Source organism: Oxyura jamaicensis, chromosome 13 (assembly GCF_011077185.1).
Source record: "Oxyura jamaicensis isolate SHBP4307 breed ruddy duck chromosome 13, BPBGC_Ojam_1.0, whole genome shotgun sequence".
In the NCBI taxonomy this organism is placed as follows: Eukaryota; Metazoa; Chordata; class Aves; order Anseriformes; family Anatidae; genus Oxyura; species Oxyura jamaicensis.
Window position 1 is genome coordinate 17,985,687 of NC_048905.1, and position 19,041 is coordinate 18,004,727.

The following is a 19,041-nucleotide window of genomic DNA, read 5'->3' on the forward strand; positions in this document are numbered from 1 at the left end:
TTGTTGTTTCTTTGGCTACAGGCGGATCGCAGACACCAGTGCCGCAGCCCTGTGCATGGTGACACCGAAGCCAACATTCTCCTTGCCTTACCCGAGAAGCCCCTGCCCTGCCGCTGTCCCAGAGGAATGACCAGTGCCTCTGCCCAGGCCCTACCGACGTGGCTGTCCCTGGGCCGTAACCAGCACCTGCAGCTTGGCACTGGCCGTTGTAAATAAAAAGGTAATTAATTAATTGTGCCTTTATTTCACCAAATCAAAAACTGAAGTGTTAGAGGGGCACATCTACAAGATGCCTGTGTAGGATTTGAAGCTCCGTATTGACAACTTAAGCAATTGTAATCATAAATGTGTTTTCTAGAACGGTGGCTGAGAGTTACTGTTGCAGTCATTTTTTTGTTTTCTGATGTTTTCCCTTTCAAATGCTAACAAAACGTCCCTGTGTTACTTTTGCCTTCGGTGTATTTCACTTCTGTTCTTCCAGCTGTCCCTAGCCACTGTTTGCCACAGTTTGCTCTTGAACTCTTCAGTGTTCGGTTGGTGTTTGGTATTTTATAAAGTTACCTGTATTCGTTCAGTGCATAAAAAAGCTGAGTTATCTTTTGCATTGTTTTATATCAAGTATTTTGGTTTCTAAATCTCATTATAGTAGAATAGGTACTCCAAGTTAATTATCGAATTGGCTGCGTTCACTCGGTTGATGCTGTAGACTGGTGCTGTCTCTGCAGGAAACTTAAATGTCTTCAGAAGACAAAGAAGCTCAGGAGGATGAGCTGCTGGCCTTGGCTAGCATCTACGATGAAGATGAGTTCAAGAGAGCCGAGTCTGCACAAGGAGGAGAAACAAGAATTTGTTTGGAATTGCCTCAGAACTTCAAAATTTTTGTGAGTGGTGAGTTGAGATGATTTTTGATCCCATAAATTAGCTTTTTCTGGTGCGCACTGAGATGCGCTAGTAACCTACAGGAATATGTAGCTGTGACTGACCCTGTCCTGTGCTTTCGGTATTGCTGGGTTCTGTGTCTCAGCGGGCAGTTTCATCTTTGTGCCTGTAACCTCTTCAGTGAGCTTTAGAGGTAGGGATGACTAGTAGTGTTTTGTGGGAACAATCAACTTCGTTTATTTACTTATTTTTTCTTGAGGGCACGTCTTCTCTGGCTGTTGGTTTGTGCAGGACCTGGTGTTTCACAGTACTGGTATTCACTGATTTAACCTCATACAACCCACGACATTTTATGGCACTGGGAAGTTTTGTTACTGAGGGCTGAAGAAGTCATTTTAAATTAGCAAGTGAAAAGAGAGATCTTGGGTGCTGCTGTAAATAGCTATATTTCGCTGGTTTTCATTTTCTTGTTATTTCTTGCACTGTCTCGATTGTCTTTGATTCAGGCAGTTCCGCAGACAGCCTCCAGAAGAGCAGCTTTGAATACACCGTTTGCTTTCTGCCTCCCCTCGTGCTGAATTTTGAGCTCCCACCAGACTACCCATCGACCTCCCCGCCTGCCTTTACCCTCAGTGGCAAATGGCTCTCCCAAGCACAGGTTTGCAGAGCAGTTCTAACATTTTGACCATTTTGTGGTCCTAAGTAAGTTCCTAATTAACAGTGCTCTGGTGGATGTTAATGTAGTAGATAAAAGCAAAATTAAGACGTGCACAGTCACCTCTCTCTTTCTGTTGGCTCTTTTGTTTCCTACCTGTTTTTATTTGGTCACCCAAATAAATGAGTTACCCAAAGTAATGAGTTGTCAGAACCTACTGAAATCTGAAATTGTGGTTTTCTTTTCTAGCTCAGTGCTCTTTGCAAGCATTTAGACAACGTTTGGGAAGAGAATCGAGGCTGCGTGGTCTTGTTTGCCTGGATGCAGTTCCTGAAGGAAGAAACGCTGAGTTACCTGAATATTTCCTCCCCCTATGAGCTAAAAATGTGCCATCAAGGGAGCGCTCAGAGTAGGACGCCTTTGGTCCCTCTAGATGCTGAGAAGGGTTGTGGTGGTGCAGCAGGCTCTGCAGCAGCTGATGAAGAAATCATCGATGAAAGAGCTGTGCAGGATGTGGAATCGTTGTCAAGCCTGATTAGGGAGATCTTGGACTTTGATCAGGCTCAGAGAAGAAAGTGCTTTAACAGTAAGATGTACTTGTGCAATATCTGCTTCTGTGAGAAGCTGGGCAGTGAATGTATGTACTTCACCGAGTGCAGCCACGTCTACTGCAAAGCCTGCCTGAAGGACTACTTTGAAATACAGATCAGGGACGGTCAGGTCCACTGCCTCAACTGCCCGGAGCCGAAGTGTTCTTCTGTCGCTACTCCTGGCCAGGTAACGCAGGCAGTGCTGGCGGCGTTCTGCTAACCGACCAGTAACTGCAGACGACGAGGCGTGGCTTTGGATGGCGAGCCCTGGGAATACACCTGGGGAATTTTGTTTTCATGTTCTGAGCCACACAGAGGCCTCCTTGTTAAGGCTGGGTGACACGGCACGTTTTGCCCGCTGTGTTAGTGCTGGCGTTGGTCAGAGGGCTGAGTTAACGTCCCATTGCGCTTGATGCTGCATGTTTTTCATTTGGTATTTAACTGTTCTAAAACAGCCATTCCGGGAGTAATTTCTTGACCTGTATTGGAGAATATAAAGGGAGCTCATCCCAGCTGTAGGTACTTGTTCATCAAATTACCTTTTTCTGCCAAAGCTAGCAAAGTTAGAATTTCAAATGCACATAATCTTTCTTTGCTCTTTGCTTAGGTTAAAGAGTTGGTTGGAGAGCAATTGTTTGCACGGTATGACCGCCTGCTTCTGCAGTCTAGCTTGGACTTGATGGCAGACGTAGTGTATTGCCCTCGCCCAGGCTGTCAGACACCGGTCATGCAAGAACCAGGTTGCACCATGGGCATATGTTCCCGTTGCAACTATGCTTTTTGTACTCTCTGTAAAATGACTTACCACGGGGTCTCACCGTGTAAAGTAACTGCAGGTGAGTCGTCGCATTTCTGAAATGGATCGAGAAGCAGTTAGGTGGTGTGTGGAAAAGGTTGAAATTCAGGAATTAGACAAGGAAACTCATCACCGTGTCAGCTGAGACAGATTCATTTGGAGTAGGGCTGCTGCTGGCTATTAAAAAGTGTTGTGTTCATGACGCTCCTGACTCAGGAAGCCCCTGAACTGCTGACTGCCAGACTCAGAGAGGCCATAGCAAGGGAAGAATAATTTTGTGTGTCCTTTTTCACCCTCTCCTGTGAGTCCACTTCTCTCTATTGTCAGAGTTGATGTTGGATCAGGTGAATGCTTCTTGTCCGTTTGCCTTGAAAATGTTGCAAAGTTGCATTAGATGTGTGTTCAGGAGAAATCTTTGTTTTTCAGTTCATTTTACATTGTAGACCTGTTCTAATTTCATCTGTTGTTGCCTTTGTGATGAAACACTAAGCCAGTTGAATTCTAAGATAGAGCGGTTTTAATATTCTCCTATTTTTCTTATGTATTCTGATGTTTTCCTTGCTTTTTAATTAATTTTCCTTTGACGTTTTTATATATCATAGTACAAAAGCTTTTTTGTTGTTTTACTCCTCAGAGAAATTGATGGATTTGCGTAATGAATATTTAGAAGCAGATGAGGCAACTAAAAGATTTCTGGAACAGCGCTACGGCAAGCGAGTGATTCAGAAAGCCCTTGAGGAGATGGAGAGTAAAGAGTGGCTAGAGAAGAACTCCAAGTCTTGCCCTTGCTGTGGTACTCCTATAGAGGTGAGCGTGGTGGGGAAGGGCTGCAGAGTCAGAGTAACTCCTAACAGCAGCTAGCATAAATTGTTCAGTAGGCTCTGTATTTAGAAAAGATCAGAGATTTCTTCCTAGTGTCCAGGTTCACCAGGGGAGGTAAATTTCTAGCAACTGGTAAAAGAATTTTCCACTTGTCTGCGATACACAGAAGAGGCGGTCATGTTTCTAGAGCTCCTCTGAGCTGGAGTAAATGCAGCAGCTGATGGTGTTCAGTACTGAAAAGATCCAGGTTGACTCAAAATCCACATGCATTCCTTTGTTTTCCATGTGTTTCAGGCCACTGCTGTTCCAGAGTACAACTGGTAAACAAAGAGCTTCAGAACAAGAGTCATCTCCACTATAGTTAGCAGCAGAACTGATTTACAGTTCTTGATCCTAGCTCTTAGTTCACCTGCATAGTGAATAAAATACGGGCGTTATAACAGAGTAAGGGTGGATGCAATTACTAGCTGATGCCATTTGAGGACCGGTATCGGCCTGAAGCCTGACGTGGTAGGATTTTGTTATTGCTATTTCTTGTTTCTTTTCCCTGCCAGAAACTAGATGGCTGTAACAAAATGACGTGTACTGGCTGCATGCAGTACTTCTGCTGGCTTTGTATGGGTTCTCTGTCGAGGGTGAACCCATACAGGCACTTCAACGATCCATCTTCCCCGTGCTTTAACCGGTACGTATTTACCTGTGTTACCTCTCGTGCTGTACTACTCCTGTATTTTTTTGTCTCTCATAAATTATTCCTACCTTTAGCTGTATGGCTTAAGATACAATTTCTTATATTTGCACTTAAAAGGATCTGACAGCAAGAAGAAAAAAAATCCGGAGTGATTTTGGTTTGAGTTTCTGTTTTAATACTCTGGAGGAGTCTTCTGGGCCTATCCCTGATGCTTTATTTGCTGCCTCTGGGAGAAAGCTTGTTCTGAAATGTCACACATCCAAATACCAGCATTTTGGTCAATAGTCCACCACTTACTCTTTTTTTTTAATAAATGTGGCTGACAGGATTGTTTTTTGGTTCATCTTTTCCAGCACATTTTTTCTCCTAGCAGCTTGTTTTCCCTTCCTACCCCAGTTTCATTTTATATTGCTCCGTGTCTCTTGCTCCATTTTTCTTTCAGTTTAGCTTCACTTCTAACTCTTTGACTACGATGATCAGTTTTACAAAAAAGCATTTTCTCCCTTTTGTTCCCCCGCTTACATGTTGTACTTGTTTGTCCAGCTCTGTATCATCTGATAGGATTGTCAGCCCTTTGGAGCAGGCAGGCTTGGCTGCTAATTGCATCCTGCTCAAACCAAGCAGGAACTGCAGAACAGGGGATAACTTTCAGTACAGCTCGGGTTGCTAATATTTTCAATGAGTTCCTGAACCATCGTGTTTGTAAGGTGCTGTAAGACCTTCTGATATAAAGCGCTGCAGAAGCACAAAGTAGCTTATGCTGCAGTCCTCAGAGTTGGTTAAAGCGAGTGTTTTATGATATAAAATTGTGAGCCACTTCTGTATTTTTGACACTTTTTTTTTTCTTTCTTCAAATTTTACATTTTCCGCCCTGATGTAAATTCTTGGCTGTGTTGCAGATTGTTTCAAGCTATGCATATTGATGGTGAGTTCTGGGAAGGTGAGGATGACGACTAGGAGCCTTCTCTAGCAGCAACAGCTGAAGAAACCAGAGACAGATGCTTTCCGTTTTCGTGTTGAGTCTGTTTGATTTTTCAGTACCATTACGTGATAGAGGGATGATACTACCTTGCACTACAGGAATCTCATACAACTCTTCAGAGGCTGTTGTCAGAGCCAAAGGAGGCCATTTTACCCACCTGGTGGACAGGATCGCCACTGAAAGTCCCTAGTAATCGTATCCAGTGCTAAAGCAGATGCAGCCAGACAGAAGTTTGAAAATAAATGGGAAAATCTGTACCAAGCGATGCTACTCTTTCAAAACCAAACCCCCAAATCGTAGAAATATTTTGGAGTTTTCTTTAGGGAGACTGAGCTTTCAAGGATGTTGGCTAGTACCCCTGGGTTTTCAGGGCAGTTTTACTCCAGCTGCAGTGCTCTTTCTGGAGCTATTTAGTTATGCCACGTGGAGAGGGAAAGCTTTCTGAAACAGCACAGGAATTTTCTGTATTCAGTGCCTGAGCCCATTGCTTCCATAGCATTTCTTGACCTGTTTCTTTGAAAGCAGCTTGTTGCTCTGTCACTGAGAGTTGTAACAGCGGTAAAGTTGATTATCCATAACACCCCCTCGTACTGGCTGTAATGCCCGGGTCCTTTCCTGAATGTTTTGGCAGAAAATGACCAACAACCATTTCCTGAAATGTGTATCAACCTGAGGACTGATCTGCATTGCTGTCCTCTTGCCTGTCCTTATTTTGACTGTGATGAGTGCTAAAGCAATGAACTGAGGCTGGCCAGTGAGGGGATGAAAAGTGTTGAATACTGAAACACATTGGTATGGATGCACAGGATTAACTTGAATTCTTCAAGGTACTGAAAATGACCTTGTTTTTCTCACCAGGTGAAGAAGTAACTTATTTAATAACTCTTCATGTAAGGAATTTGATTAGTTAATAGTTGTTTTTTTTTTTGTTTTATTCCCCTCTGGACTAGATCCCTCATTTCCACTGTTCTTGCCCTTCAAAATATTTCAAAACCCCCTTTTTCCCAAAAAGCTCAGTAAGTAGTTTTGGGAGCATGAAAGTAATTATTGGAGGGAACCACTAATTTTTAGGAGTTTTTTCCACTTGCAGAATGGTCTAAAATTTATTTTGAATTAAACCTGCATGTGCTGTGTTTAAAACAAATAGCAGGGTCTGGATGGATAGCTCAGGAGCTTGAAAACTTTTCAGAAACTCGAACACCTCTCACTCAGTTTTGATAGTAAATAAATTTTACTTAGATATCTGGCCCAAATGAGTGTTGATTTAATTCCTTTTGCAGAGGCTAGAAGTCTGCTAGACATGGCAGTGATTAAAAGGGTAAGAGAGGAACAGTGGATCTCGTCTTGGTTTAGGCATCAGGGCAGCGTACAGGGGAAGTTTACATTGTGTGTGGTTTCACTTGTATTTCCTGCACCTTTCACATGCACTAAATTCACTTTAAGACAGTAAACGCAGTTGTCTCCCTGTTTGTCTTCATTGTGGCACATGGATCTAAGCAGAGGTCAGCGTGGGGCACCCTGCTGTGCTTCTGGGTGGTGATCAGCTCGGGGGCCTGTGGTCTCTGTACAGCAACACACCCGGCCTGGGCTTGTGCAAAACTCCTAAGCGAGGCTGGAGCATGAGGCATCCTGCTGGTAGAAGCTTGCAGCTCTGCGTATGCCAAGTGCCCTCGGGGCAAGGGGATCTGTTTTTGTGCGAGATACAAGCCCTTACGTGATGCATGGTGGTTGGCATAAAGCCTGTATGGAAACACAGCTTTGGATACCCGTGACCCCCTCTGGTTACTTCTAGAAAGTCGTCTCCCCCCCCCTTTTTTTTGTTGCTGTTTTTCAAAGATGAGGCTGAATGGGATGTGGAATGCCGTAAGTTGTTCCATTTTTCACTAGCGCAGTAAAACTGAGCAGCACATCCAGTCAGCTAGAAAATATTAATGTATTTGCTGTAGAAAGTTATAGATTAACAGGTCACAGAATTTTTGCATAAAGAAAACAAATCCTTCCCCGATTATCTTACATTACAGGAGAGCACTTAACATCTCAGAACCGAGAATCAAGTTTCAGAACGCCGGGGTCTTGCCAGTACAGGCTGTTTCCCATCTCTGTGGGGCTTCTGTAATTAAGCACAGGCTGAGGTCAGAGGGAACAGAATGTTTCCTTTGAGGCTCATTTGGCATTTCCTTGTAGCAATGTAAAGCACAGGAAGAGGAGAGAGAGAACTTACTGCTTGAGGCTCTGTGCTGACACAAATGATGGAGTGCTGAGCAGCACAAACAGAAGTCATTTACGCTTAATGTGAACAGATCTACCCTGCCATAGATCAAGCACCAGTGCATATAAAATTATACCCTGAAACCGAACATGTAAGGCTTCTTCTAGAGTTGTGGCAACAAATAAAATCAAACAGATGCATGAGCTCACCGTTACCTGCACTAATGGCACCGCACTGGTAAATGCTGCTTGAAGCATCCCTCTTGCGGGGGTGGTCTCACGTCCAACATCCAGCTCAAAGCGGGGTTCAGCCAGGGCTGTATCCAGTCTGGTCTTGAAAACCTCTTAAGGACAGAGACTGCACCACCTCTCTGCATAACCTGCCCCACTGCTTGGAATGTCCTCGCAGGGAATTTTTTTCCTTATATCCAATGTGAACGAACATCTTGTTTCAACTCATGCCCTCTTGTCTCTTCCCATCTTCCCCCTGTGCACTGTGGAGGAGTGCCTGGTTCCTACTTCTTGGCGACCTCACAGCTACGAAGCAGGCTGCTGTTGAGTCCTCCTGATACTTCACCTTCTCCAGGCTGAACAAGAACCATTCCCATTTTAAATCATAATCTAGGAGTATTGTGTAGAGGGGGAATGATGCAGTGTATTTATCAGAATTTCAAGGACTACATTCCCAAGTGATTACCCACTGTATTTTCACATCTTCACATTTGAGTTTTGAGGCCTTCAGTCCACATGCTTACAGTTGCACCATTGATTTAACAACTCATTCTCCCTTGATTTTACCTTCAGAGAATGTTAGTGGTAAGTTTGTGGAACACAGTATACAGGATCACATCCTCATTTGGTTAATTAAGGCAGGTGTTTGGCATCTACATTTTTAATGGAGAGAAGCAAGTACATCATCATTTTGCTATTTTAAGAACAAATACAAGATGAGTTTCTGCAGCAATTCCCTTTCTTTGCAGCTGGTTTTCAATAGAAAAGATGGCTCAGCATTACTCTGAACAGCGAGAGATTAATCGCTGTAAGGCTTCTTAGACTGGCTTCTTTCTGCTTCCGTCTCCTTCATGCTGTATAAGGGTTCCACAAGCTTGTTATGAACCAGCATTAAACCTAATGTAGCGGGTAAAAAGATGACTTCAGTAGACATAAAGCAAAATCCCCATTCACTGGATGCTAATGAAATTCAACATTAGTAGAATCGGTGCTCCTTTGCTCCCACGGCCACGGAACTAAGCCTGGCTTTTGCACTTCTCTTATTGCTGTACGTTTCAGCTGTCGTATTTAAAGAACTTACTGTTTGGGGAGTTGACCAAACAAACATTTAACACAAAGCATGGCTTGTGCAACTTAAAAACCAACTACAGCAGCTGCTTAGCCTGGTCAAACACTCACCTTTGAAGTATTTCACCGTCTTAACTTTGAGTTCCAGTGTGGCATCTTCATCACACACAAACACAGTTTTGGGGTGCTGCTGGAAAGCAGATACTGTCCACATGTGGTTGACACCTTCCTCGATGGCTTTGTACAAAGCAAAAGCTTTGTGGGCTCCTGTGATGAGAATCATCACCTGGACTCCAAGACACAGAGTATGGCAGTTAGGGTCTAGAAGACTTGTTGAGAGAGAGCAAACCCACGCCCTGCTGAACTAACAGAGCTGCCCCAGTCCTTAACAGGGGTAAGGTCTATCATTCTCCCCAGCTGTATTTCACCAAATCACAAATCCTGTTTGGCTACATTTTGTCAATTAAATCATAGACTGCTGGCTCATTTTTGTGACTTGGACACTTTGAGCTCCCGTTAGGCACTTCTACATTGAGACTTAACAAGAATAATCCAAGCTGTAGACTCAGTTAAAAGCCATCCCCTACGGCTTTTACGATGTGGTATAACTAAGAATCACTGGCTGACTTCATGTTATTTCACCAGATGAACTTCTTAATCAAAGACCTTATCCAAAAGCCTTTCTAGCTCCCTGTGGATCACAACTGTACTTACACAAATGTTATTGTTAGTAGGGCAAAACCAGAAAACAGATCAAGGGCCTTTCTGTGGTGGTACAGGATGCAAGGAAGGACTGGGGTGTTCAGCTGCCTGTGGCAAGAAAAGCACAGGCACCTCCGCCAGCAGGGTGCACTACTGCTCCAAGACTGGATGTGGATGAGCTACCCGAAGAAGCCCTGCCCTACAACTATTGTATGAAGTCACTGCTTTTTTCCTAACCTCTCTGGCATCCATGACTGTGCCTACTCCGACTGTCAACGCCATCGTGGGGACTTTAGAGAGGTCACCGTCAAAAAACCTGGCATTAGCCAATATAGTGTCCATAGCCAACGTCTTCACTCGTGTCCTGGACACCAAACTTGATCCGGGCTCATTGAAGGCGATGTGACCATCCGGGCCAATACCTGTGACAGAGACAGTTTGAGAAGTGGGTCATTGGCTGAAACGGTTATTGTAAGCAGCAGAACCAACAGCACTCTTATTACAGGGACATCCAACACTTCCAAGAATAGACACAGATCTGAGAAACACACTTGTATTTTCTCTGCTCAAGCTCAGATGTGCTTCTGGTAGGAATGACAGCAAGAGCCTCTTCTGAAGTCAATAGAAATTCTTCCCTAATTGTGCTGGGACAACAATAAGCAAAAGTAAATGGCAGAATCTAAAGGCAAAAGGATAGGAAAAAAAATGTGTTCAGCTTCTGTTGGTTAATTCTAGCAGCTAGCTGTTACCACCAGTTATTATAATACATTTTGTATTTGGTAAAATTCTAGCCCTGCCTGGTTCTTCTGTTAACCATTTCCTCAACAATTCATTTACTGAATTGAAATATTTAAACTGGGGGAGTAGGACATCAAAAAAGAAGGCTACCAGCACACATGCGCACTCAGTGAAACGCTGTATGAGCTGCCTTTCACTGCAAGTACCCTGAACTGCCTTAAAAATGAACTCTCTAGATAATAAATGAGACAGTTGGTAGAGGAAAGGCAGTGCTTCCTGCCAATCCTTCAGGTTTTTACCTCCAACGAAGAGTTCAATTCCTCCAGCTGCTTTGATTTTATCTTCAAATGCATCACACTCTGCCTGTAGATCAGCCGCATTTCCATCCAAAATGTGAACGTTTTCAGCCAAGATGTCAATGTGCTTAAAGAAGTTATTCCACATGAAGGAGTGGTAACTTTCCGGATGATCCCTTGGGAGACCTGGTAAGAGAGCATGCACAGGACTAATGGCACCTGTAAGGCAGAACACGTACATGCACTTGCCTGCCCTTCTGGTGGCTCTGGTAATACAGCCCTGTTTTCTTCATCTGTCCTGTGTGACCTCCTCGACTTTCAGAAGTTGTTTTACTTCCCCAAATAACAAAATTAAGTCTGTCACAATAGCTCCTGTAAGGCATGAGCTCATATTAACATGTGATGGATGTTCCAGACAAGCAGGCACGCACTGTGCCTAGTCTGGTGCTGCCTGTTCAGTCTTCCTGCCAGTTCATATTAACAAAAATAATTTCAAAACTGTGTACAAGCCTGGGAAATAATTTATTGCATATATTTTTCCCCTTCAGTGTTATAAATCCACAGAACTGTCTACTCCCTTATGCTGCTTGATAATGATCGTTCACAGGAAAACTTCTTGACCAGTATGAAGTTAGCAAATAATTAGCCTGTACGTTTGTCACCTTTGGATCTCTAGGCCTTCTCCACTAATCTCTCTGCACACTTTCTTCTGAAGAGGCTATTTCATCACAGCTTCAAAATTAAACAGTCTTCTGCAGTCTCAGCAAGCACCTGTATCTGTTACTGAAGGGCACTCTGATGGGTAACAACGCATCAGCCCTTTAAGGGACGTGCAGCTAAAAGTGACCCCTATAATCCAAGTACAAAGGTGGTGGTTAATAATGCACATTATCTCAGGTTACCGCGATAAAATGGATCCTTACTTGGCCAATAGCTAAGTTCAGGTAAAACACTGCAGGCTCTAATGTGTGTAGTCTCAGGCAACACCTGATGCTCTAATGTTTCTTATACAGGTTTTCAGATTGCCCCCACTAACTCCCTCTGGTAATGCAAGTTTTATCCTTTCTACCTTAAACCTTTTGCAGCTGGGATGCTCCGAATGCACAGTAACTAAGGGGAGCTTCGCACACGCAGGCAGCAGCGGGCGCACCAGCAGTGCCCAATTAACGAGGCTTTGAGAGAGCATAAGATGGGTAATATAGCACAAAACAGTGAAACCAAGCGCTTTGGGCTCCAGTTTTTGACAGGGGCCGCGGCCGGGCACAGCGAGGCACCCGGCTGCTCCCCGCGCCACTCACCCACGTACTCGTCCATGTTGAAGGTCTTCACGTACTTGAAGGACAGGTCCCCGTTCTTGTGGTACTCCACCAGCTTCTGGTAGCATCCCAGCGGCGTGCTGCCTGCGGGCGGACAGTCAGACATCAGTCAGCCGGTCAGTCAGTCAGTCAGCCAGTCAGCCGGTCAGTCAGTCAGTCAGCCGGCCGGCCAGCCAGCCCTCCCGCCCCAGCCCCGCCGCCTCCCACCTGTGGGCAGCCCCAGCGTGAAGAAGCGGCCGGGGCCGGGCGCGAAGTGGACGATGCGGTTGCGGATGTACTTGGCCGCCCACTCGCTGGCCTGCGCGTAGGTCTCCTGGATGATCAGCTTCATGGCGGCCCCGCCGCTACGCCGCCATCTTAGGGCCCGCCCCGCCCCAACGGGCGGCGCTGGGCGCCCGGGGCCGGGTTGGGGCCGGGCTCTGCCGCCCGGCCCGGCTCGGTACCTAGCCGTGTGGTACCGAGCGGCTCGGTACCTCACACGTGAAGGGGGAGCAAGGCGGCTCTGTGGTCTGTGTCCTCCCTTCTGGGGTCTGTGTCCTCCCTTCGGCCCCAGGGCGCTCGGTGCAGAGCCGTGGTGAGACCCCGGCCCCGCAGGCGGTGCTGCCTTCGGTTCCTTTTCGTGCCCGCTTTCACTGGAGTTGTGTGGGATTAGCATGTAAAGAAGTTAATTGCACCCGGTAATTAAGCGCTCAGGCTGCCAAAGCTCTATTCAAATGAATCAAAACTGTGAGCGCTGGAAAGGTGCTTTGTCGGCGGCACGAGGCGTTGTGGAACCAGCGATTTCCCCAGGTATGTTAAAAAGGTGACAGACTGAAATGTCCATGTTCCTTCTCACTTCTGCTGGGATGCCCCAGCTCACTGTAGGGGCCTGCCCGACCCTGCTGCCGCCCGCTCTGGCGGCCTCAGCACCCCGAGGCCTGTGGCACGAGGCCAAGGCCATGTCCTGGGGAGCAGCGCCTCTGCTCTGGGAGCATTTCGCAGGGACCCGCTTCAGGGCATCTCGGTGCTGTTCTGGGGCTCCGGCTGCAGGCCAACATCCCTCCCGAGCGGCCCCGGGCTGCCAGGCACCGGTGCTGGTGTCTGCAACGTGTCCCTGCCTGGCCTGCCTCCCTGGGGCTGCTGGTTCCGAACTGCTCGCACCGTGTGGACAGTGACCCGTGGATGTTTGTGCTGCTCCTGACACCACTGGTGTCCCAAAAAGACCTTTTTTTCACTGCTCCAGCTCCCTTCAACCAGTGCTGGAAATGTGCCCGACCTCACCGTGCAACCTGGGTGAGAGTTAAGAGGTTCCTTACTGGAACACAAAGCTCTTCAAAGTCAGGCAGTGTTTCACTTTCATTAGGAGAAAAGAATAATATACAAATTGCTTTTCTAGGACCCAGTCCATGCAGTTCCTTCCTTTAAAAAAAAATGTAAATGACCTGGCAAGACTGAGTGCTCCTGATGTTATCTCATCGTGAGTGCTGAGAACTGCTGGCTTGGTTTGTGCTTGGCTGGGGAATGGTGGGTGTGACAGGCCATTGCCAGATGGCTGTGGTCGGACTTGGGAAGAGTTTTAGGCCACAGAGACTGAATAAATGGAAAGTGCTGTGTGTTTCCATCAGCAGTGGTTAGCCGGCAGGCAGGGAGGTATTTCCGTGGCTGCAGTGCTGGGCAAAGAGCTGACAGCAGAGGCTCCTCCGTGCTCCCACCATGCTGGACAGCCTGGGCTTTTTTACAGGCTATTGCCCACCCTGTGGCTCCGTGTGAAAGGACTTTCCCACTTTTCCTGCTGGCATCGTATCGGTGTGATACACCCCTCAGTCCCACAGACACCGATAGCAATTACAGCTCCCGTGGTTTCAGCAGCACAGGTTGGAGCCTGACAGGGCTGCGCTGAGCTGAGGGACAGCGGGGACCTGGCTGATGTCTGAACGCTTCTCATCCTGTGTCTGCCATTCTCCGGGCATCCCCCCCACAAAAAGAAGGCAAATACCGGAGGTGCAGAGTGCACAGGGATTGACTGCAAGAAAGGCCATGGACTCCCCAAAGCAACAAGCCGCAGGGCAGCTACCGCATGCCCCTCTGCGATGACTTGTGGGCTGCCAGGTTTGCTGCCGTCAGAACAGCCATGGACAGCTCAGGACCCTGCCACCTACCTGCACAGCCTTCCTTTACTGCACTTTGCACCCTCAGCTACAGAGAGCTGCTGCGTTTGAGGATCAGCCTTGCCCTAACATGCTGCTAACAGTCCCGGGGTCAGCACTGGGCTTTGCAAAGGTGTCTGGTTTAAATTCAAGTGAGATGGGGCGCTGTGAATTGCAAAAGGTCTTGGCTCTCGTTTTGATCTCCTTTGCAAACGGCTTTGACAGGAGCAGTGCACAAAGACATGAGAGGCAGTTGGCAGCTCCCAGGAAAAGCAAAACATGTTTTGATGAGAAGAAAAAAACTACAACAGTATGAGAGAGCCAGGCACGTGCATCTGCTGCCACAGCTGCCTTGTTCTGCCCACAGCCCGTGTATCTGCATACTTTAGGCAGCCTTATGTTACTGAGGAATCGCTCCAGGGCTGGGTTATACGTGTGACTGGCATGCAGGATATTTTTAGGGATGATTATTTATGCATGTTACTGTTTCTGCATTCACAGCTAGCTGTTCAAATGTTGAAGAACTTCCTGGTGTCTGAACAAGCTGATTTTCCTTCCTAGCAAAAGCAGCAGATGGAAGGAAGCAAGTACTTCTCTGCAGAAGAAGTTGAAGTTTGACCAGCAGGTTCTAACAAGCACAGCATTTTCTTTTTCTCTGTTGAAGTGATTAGAGTCAACAGTGCGCACAGACCAGAGCTTTTGCTTCCAGGAACTGCCTTTGAGCACTGGGATTTTTTTTTTTCCTAAAAAGAAAAAAGCAACAATTTAAAATTTATCGGCATGAAGGGCCTCTCTCCAAGTCCCATAATTAAAACATCTTTTAAATACCCACCATCTGTCACCGCTTCCTGCTCCCGCACGTCCCACCTACCCTCTCTGTTTATACGAAAAGGAGAAAACAAGATTCCACGCCGGATGGACCCGGAGGGAGCTGCCCTTTTCCACAAGACTCAGTCACTGCCTGGCTTCTCCCAGCACATCCGAATCCCTCTTAGGGATTTTGTCAGCCCGGGGTGGAGCCAGCCTGCTCACAGGCTGTGCAGGAGGGCGCACGGAGTGGTCATTTCCCGTCTTTGCAGATGAGGCTCCCATGGGAGAGCTGGCAGGGCTTCACCCCACACCCGGTTAAGAAATGGTAGTCTGTGCAGGAAGGGGTTTTACCTCGATGGCAGGGAAATAGCAAAAGCCATTGGTTACTTGTGTTTTCTGCAGAAGGCTGACAACATAACAGAGCAACAAAGACCACAGGTGAAATCAGTGAGTTAGGCTCCAGAACATGAGCTCTGGCAGAGTGAGCTGTGCTCCATGGAGGCGTTCTGGAGCTCAGCCGCCTGCCTTGTCCCGTTCGCAGTCCATCATGCTGGCACAAACCCTCCTCCCTCAGTAATCCGAATCTGTGTTGTTGCTGAATTTCAGGAGATTGGAAGTCCCACCTTACATGTCAAGGTGCCATCTTCCTTCCCCTTCCATACAACACTCAGGGCTTACTGAGGCATGGTTTTGCACGCCGGGCAACAGGGCAGAGCTTACAGGTAGCTCTGTGCCGGGGCTGCGGGGGCACTTTGTGCTGGTGTGCTCACCGCGTGGCTGCTCCTCCTCGAGGCAGGCTGGGTGTCCCGGGGTGCCTGAGCAGCTCTTGCTGTGCCGGGGAGCCTGATGCCTGCCAGGGCTCGGCGAGGCGCTGTGCAGCCAGATCTCCAAGGGCCCACTGTGGGGCTTCACAGCGTGGGCCAAACGTGCTTCTAGAGCCCGACTGAGCTTGTTTGACGGGACGGCACGAAGGAGCATACATACTGAGGTTTCAGGTGAAAAAGCTGGGGTTCGTGGCTGCTTGCACTGCGGTCATCCCTGATTCTATCTCTCTGAAGAGGCAGTAAAACCAGAAGTACCCATGGAAGCCCTGACCTGCTGTCGGTACAACAGTTAACGTGGTTTTAAAGCAACTCGAGGTGAGAGTTAATGCTGTACTGTGTCAACGGAGCTTTGAACCAGCAAAAAGCTAAAAGAAGATACAAATACAAAATGGTACTGAGTAAAAAATATGAAGGAAATGAAGAGCATCGAGGTACCTCAAAGTGTCTCAAAGTGTGTCTTAAGATGAATTCCCTACCAATAGATTGCTACAAGTAGTAGACAGCTGTACTGAAGGTAGCTGTGTGAGAGGCCCATCTCCTGCTTTGTGCCCTTCCGTCACATTTTCACAGCTGAAGAAATCTTTCATGCTCCTCTGGGGAGGAACATCTCTTTGCAACTGTTAACCCTCCAGGGGCTCAGCCTAACTGTCCAACTCTAGCTCAGGACGTTCTGTGGCACATTTCAGTCCGCAGTGTGAGCAGGACACAACACGTGTGGGTGCCCAACCTCCATCGTTGCCTCTCTGCATATGAAGACGCGTACCTCAGGGGGGGTACAGCTCAATTTGTTATTTAGAGCTGATGATAGAAGTTTTTTTTCATTAAAATTGTAAGAGTACAGACAACCAGTGAACGCTACCAACAGCTCCTGGAATGAAGGGACACAACCGGCCAGCAGCACTCACAGCACTCCATCGCCGTTCGGTGGGCAGCACGGGGAGGTTTCTGTTGATGCCTGCAGTCCCTGGATGAGGCTTGTGGTGCGGTTTCCATCTTGCTCGAGGCCAGCATCGTGAATGGGTGGATAATCCAGACCTGAAGTGAACAACACTTCACTGTCACTTTTCTTAACCTGCGGGTTGCAGCCTGCCTGCAAATGGGTAAGCTATTAAAGTGGAGAGCTTCAGAGGTACGACATGACCCATTAGCTCATGCGAACGTTTGCTGTTGCTTTTTTCTTAATTGGGTCATTTATCACTAAAAGATCAGCAGAAAGAGCTAGTTTAAATGTCCTGCTTACTTCTTGTTTAAACACGTCTAGCTCTCAAAGTCCTTCCTTTGAAGAACACTTGTAGAGCACTAGGATTTCAGAAGACTCTGTAACATTTCTAACAATTGCTTTCAGATACTTTCACAGCATATCCCATAGAAGTCACTAAAATGCAGAGACTTCAAGCTTCTGAATGTCTTTGCGAGAAATGACATTTTGCATTGGAAAAAAAGTCAAAAAACGCAGAGGCTTGAAGTGATTTGCCTAAAACCATGTGGGAAATGAAAGCAGAACCAGTCATGCACTGTAACCACAGCATTATCTTTCTACACAGCTTCTCTACCGAAGAAAATAAAACAAATACACTGAAAGCAGCTGGAAGAAATTGCCATTATCCCTCCCATGTTAGTCCTGATCAGGCTAGATGGCCTAATTAGGTGGTGATATGCCTCCAGCTAATGACCGTGGCACCAACTATTTCACCATCTTTTCAGGATACTGTCCAGCATCTTTTTGGAGGTTGTGCACAGGTTGTGTCTGATTTTAGTTTCCCAGATGTCCAAGTCAATCAGTGTACAGCTAATTACCAGTGCGGCTGCAGCTATACTTAGGGATATAATCCCACCTCGACGGCAAGTAAATCCGCACATGTCATCAGGACAGCTGCTTACTGCAAAAGAGGCTCGGTGCAAACTGAATCCTGTGGAAGGGTGAAGCCAACAGTATGACAGTGCCTTCAGCTCTCATCCCAACTTCCTCAAAGGTATTTGTGTTGCAAGAAACCTGCGTTCTCTTTGTGACCCCAGGATTTCCCAGGAGCCACTTTTGGAGGTTATTCCTGGCTAAAATCCGTTACGATTGCTGCCTCTCCCTTAGTGCGAGAAGTGCAATGTTCATTCATCTCATCAAAGCTTTGGTGAACTACCTGCTCCTGCAAAGACAATACAGAACAAAAGTCCAGCCTGATCATGGTACCGAATACTGAGCTGTAAAGTAGGTATGTGTGACTGAGCATGCACTTCAAGACCACGTCCTCAGATTTAAATTCCTTCAACTCTCTGAATCGGCAGCTTGGAATCCCAGCAGGGCTGATTCAGCCCTCCTCACCCTAAAGCAGATATATTTAAGTCTTATCAGCCCTAGGGACTGATGTGGGCAGTTTTGTACAAATCCTCCTATAGATGAACCGCACAAACAATGAACAAGGGTTATACAGGCAGGAAAAATCTCTCAACCAATGTAAAATTCAATGCAAAAATTTCCAAATAAACAAACTTTGTGTGTTTTCCTATGAGCACTTCTTCTGGAAGGAGACTTTGAATCTGCGGCACCATCTGCTTGATGTGGATATTAAGGATCTCACGGCACCTCCCGAGGAGTTGGCCAGCGTTTCGTGTTTGCTTCGGCTGCAGTGCAGCACGCCGCGTGCCTCTTGGCTGCCCGTGCGGGCACCGTGCTTGGAGCCATGGCACGCGGTGGTGCTGGCGCAGGAGGCGTCGTGCTGGGGACTGGCACGACTAAGGGCAGGTTACCCAGGAGGGTGGCAGGCCTGGGACAGGCTCCCCAGCGCAGCCGTCAGGCACTGGGCCCGTCTGAGCTCCAGAAGCGTTTGGACGAGGCCCTCAGCCAGCGGGGCTCATTTTGGGGTGGTTCTGTGTGGAGCCAGGCCTCGCCCCGTGTGACCCGCGTGGGACTGCGAGCAGGGCCAGCATCGGGTCCGGAGCGCCGTGCTCCCGGCAGGGTCCCGAGGTGGCCCCCATCTCCCCCAGGCCCTTCCCAGGCCTTTTTCCCTCCTCCCAGGCCCTCGTTCGCCTCCTCGCAGCCTCCCCCCGGCCTGCCGCAGGCGGAGCGCCGCGGGGCGGGCAGGGCCGTGCCGGGCCGGGCGTGGCGGAGGGGCGGGAGCGGAGCCGCAGCCCGCAGCGCCCCGGCTGCCTCCGCCTCAGCAGCGCCCGTCGGGAGGCGGCCGGGCCGAGCCGAGCTCCCCCCGCCGAGCTCCCCCCCGCTCCGAGCCCGCCCAGCGCCATGGCGGCCGCCGAGCCCGGCAGCGGCCGCTACCAGCAGGTGAGGGGCGGACGGGGGGGAACGGGACGGGACCGG

At 47.8% G+C, this 19,041-nt stretch overlaps 3 protein-coding genes and 1 long non-coding RNA gene across 4 annotated transcripts in view; 2 read left to right on the forward strand and 2 right to left on the reverse strand.

Moving 5' to 3' along the window:
- Positions 1–141: 141 nt before the first annotated feature.
- On the forward strand, positions 142–6,866 carry RNF14 (ring finger protein 14). The gene is made up of 8 exons (XM_035338314.1): positions 142–220; positions 726–888; positions 1,386–1,537; positions 1,784–2,311; positions 2,732–2,960; positions 3,555–3,727; positions 4,297–4,427; positions 5,333–6,866. Exons 2-8 carry the CDS (start codon positions 735–737, stop codon positions 5,388–5,390), a joined length of 1,425 nt encoding a protein of 474 aa, XP_035194205.1. The 5' UTR covers positions 142–220; positions 726–734; the 3' UTR covers positions 5,391–6,866.
- A 463-nt stretch (positions 6,867–7,329) lies between these two features.
- On the reverse strand, positions 7,330–12,359 carry GNPDA1 (glucosamine-6-phosphate deaminase 1). The gene is made up of 6 exons (XM_035338315.1): positions 12,182–12,359; positions 11,957–12,058; positions 10,662–10,844; positions 9,862–10,046; positions 9,034–9,208; positions 7,330–8,751 (listed from the first exon to the last, which is right to left on the reverse strand). Exons 1-6 carry the CDS (start codon positions 12,303–12,305, stop codon positions 8,654–8,656), a joined length of 867 nt encoding a protein of 288 aa, XP_035194206.1. The 5' UTR covers positions 12,306–12,359; the 3' UTR covers positions 7,330–8,653.
- An 828-nt stretch (positions 12,360–13,187) lies between these two features.
- LOC118173810 lies at positions 13,188–15,179 on the reverse strand. The gene is made up of 2 exons (XR_004754400.1): positions 14,961–15,179; positions 13,188–14,843 (listed from the first exon to the last, which is right to left on the reverse strand). It is a non-coding gene; the product is annotated as an uncharacterized LOC118173810 (long non-coding RNA).
- A 3,728-nt stretch (positions 15,180–18,907) lies between these two features.
- NDFIP1 (Nedd4 family interacting protein 1) overlaps positions 18,908–19,041 on the forward strand; it is a 17,014-nt gene continuing 16,880 nt past the window's right edge. The window contains exon 1 of the mRNA XM_035338691.1: positions 18,908–19,005. Coding sequence (XP_035194582.1) covers positions 18,967–19,005 — 39 coding nt within the window. The 5' untranslated portion in view covers positions 18,908–18,966. The remainder of the gene's footprint in view (positions 19,006–19,041) is intronic.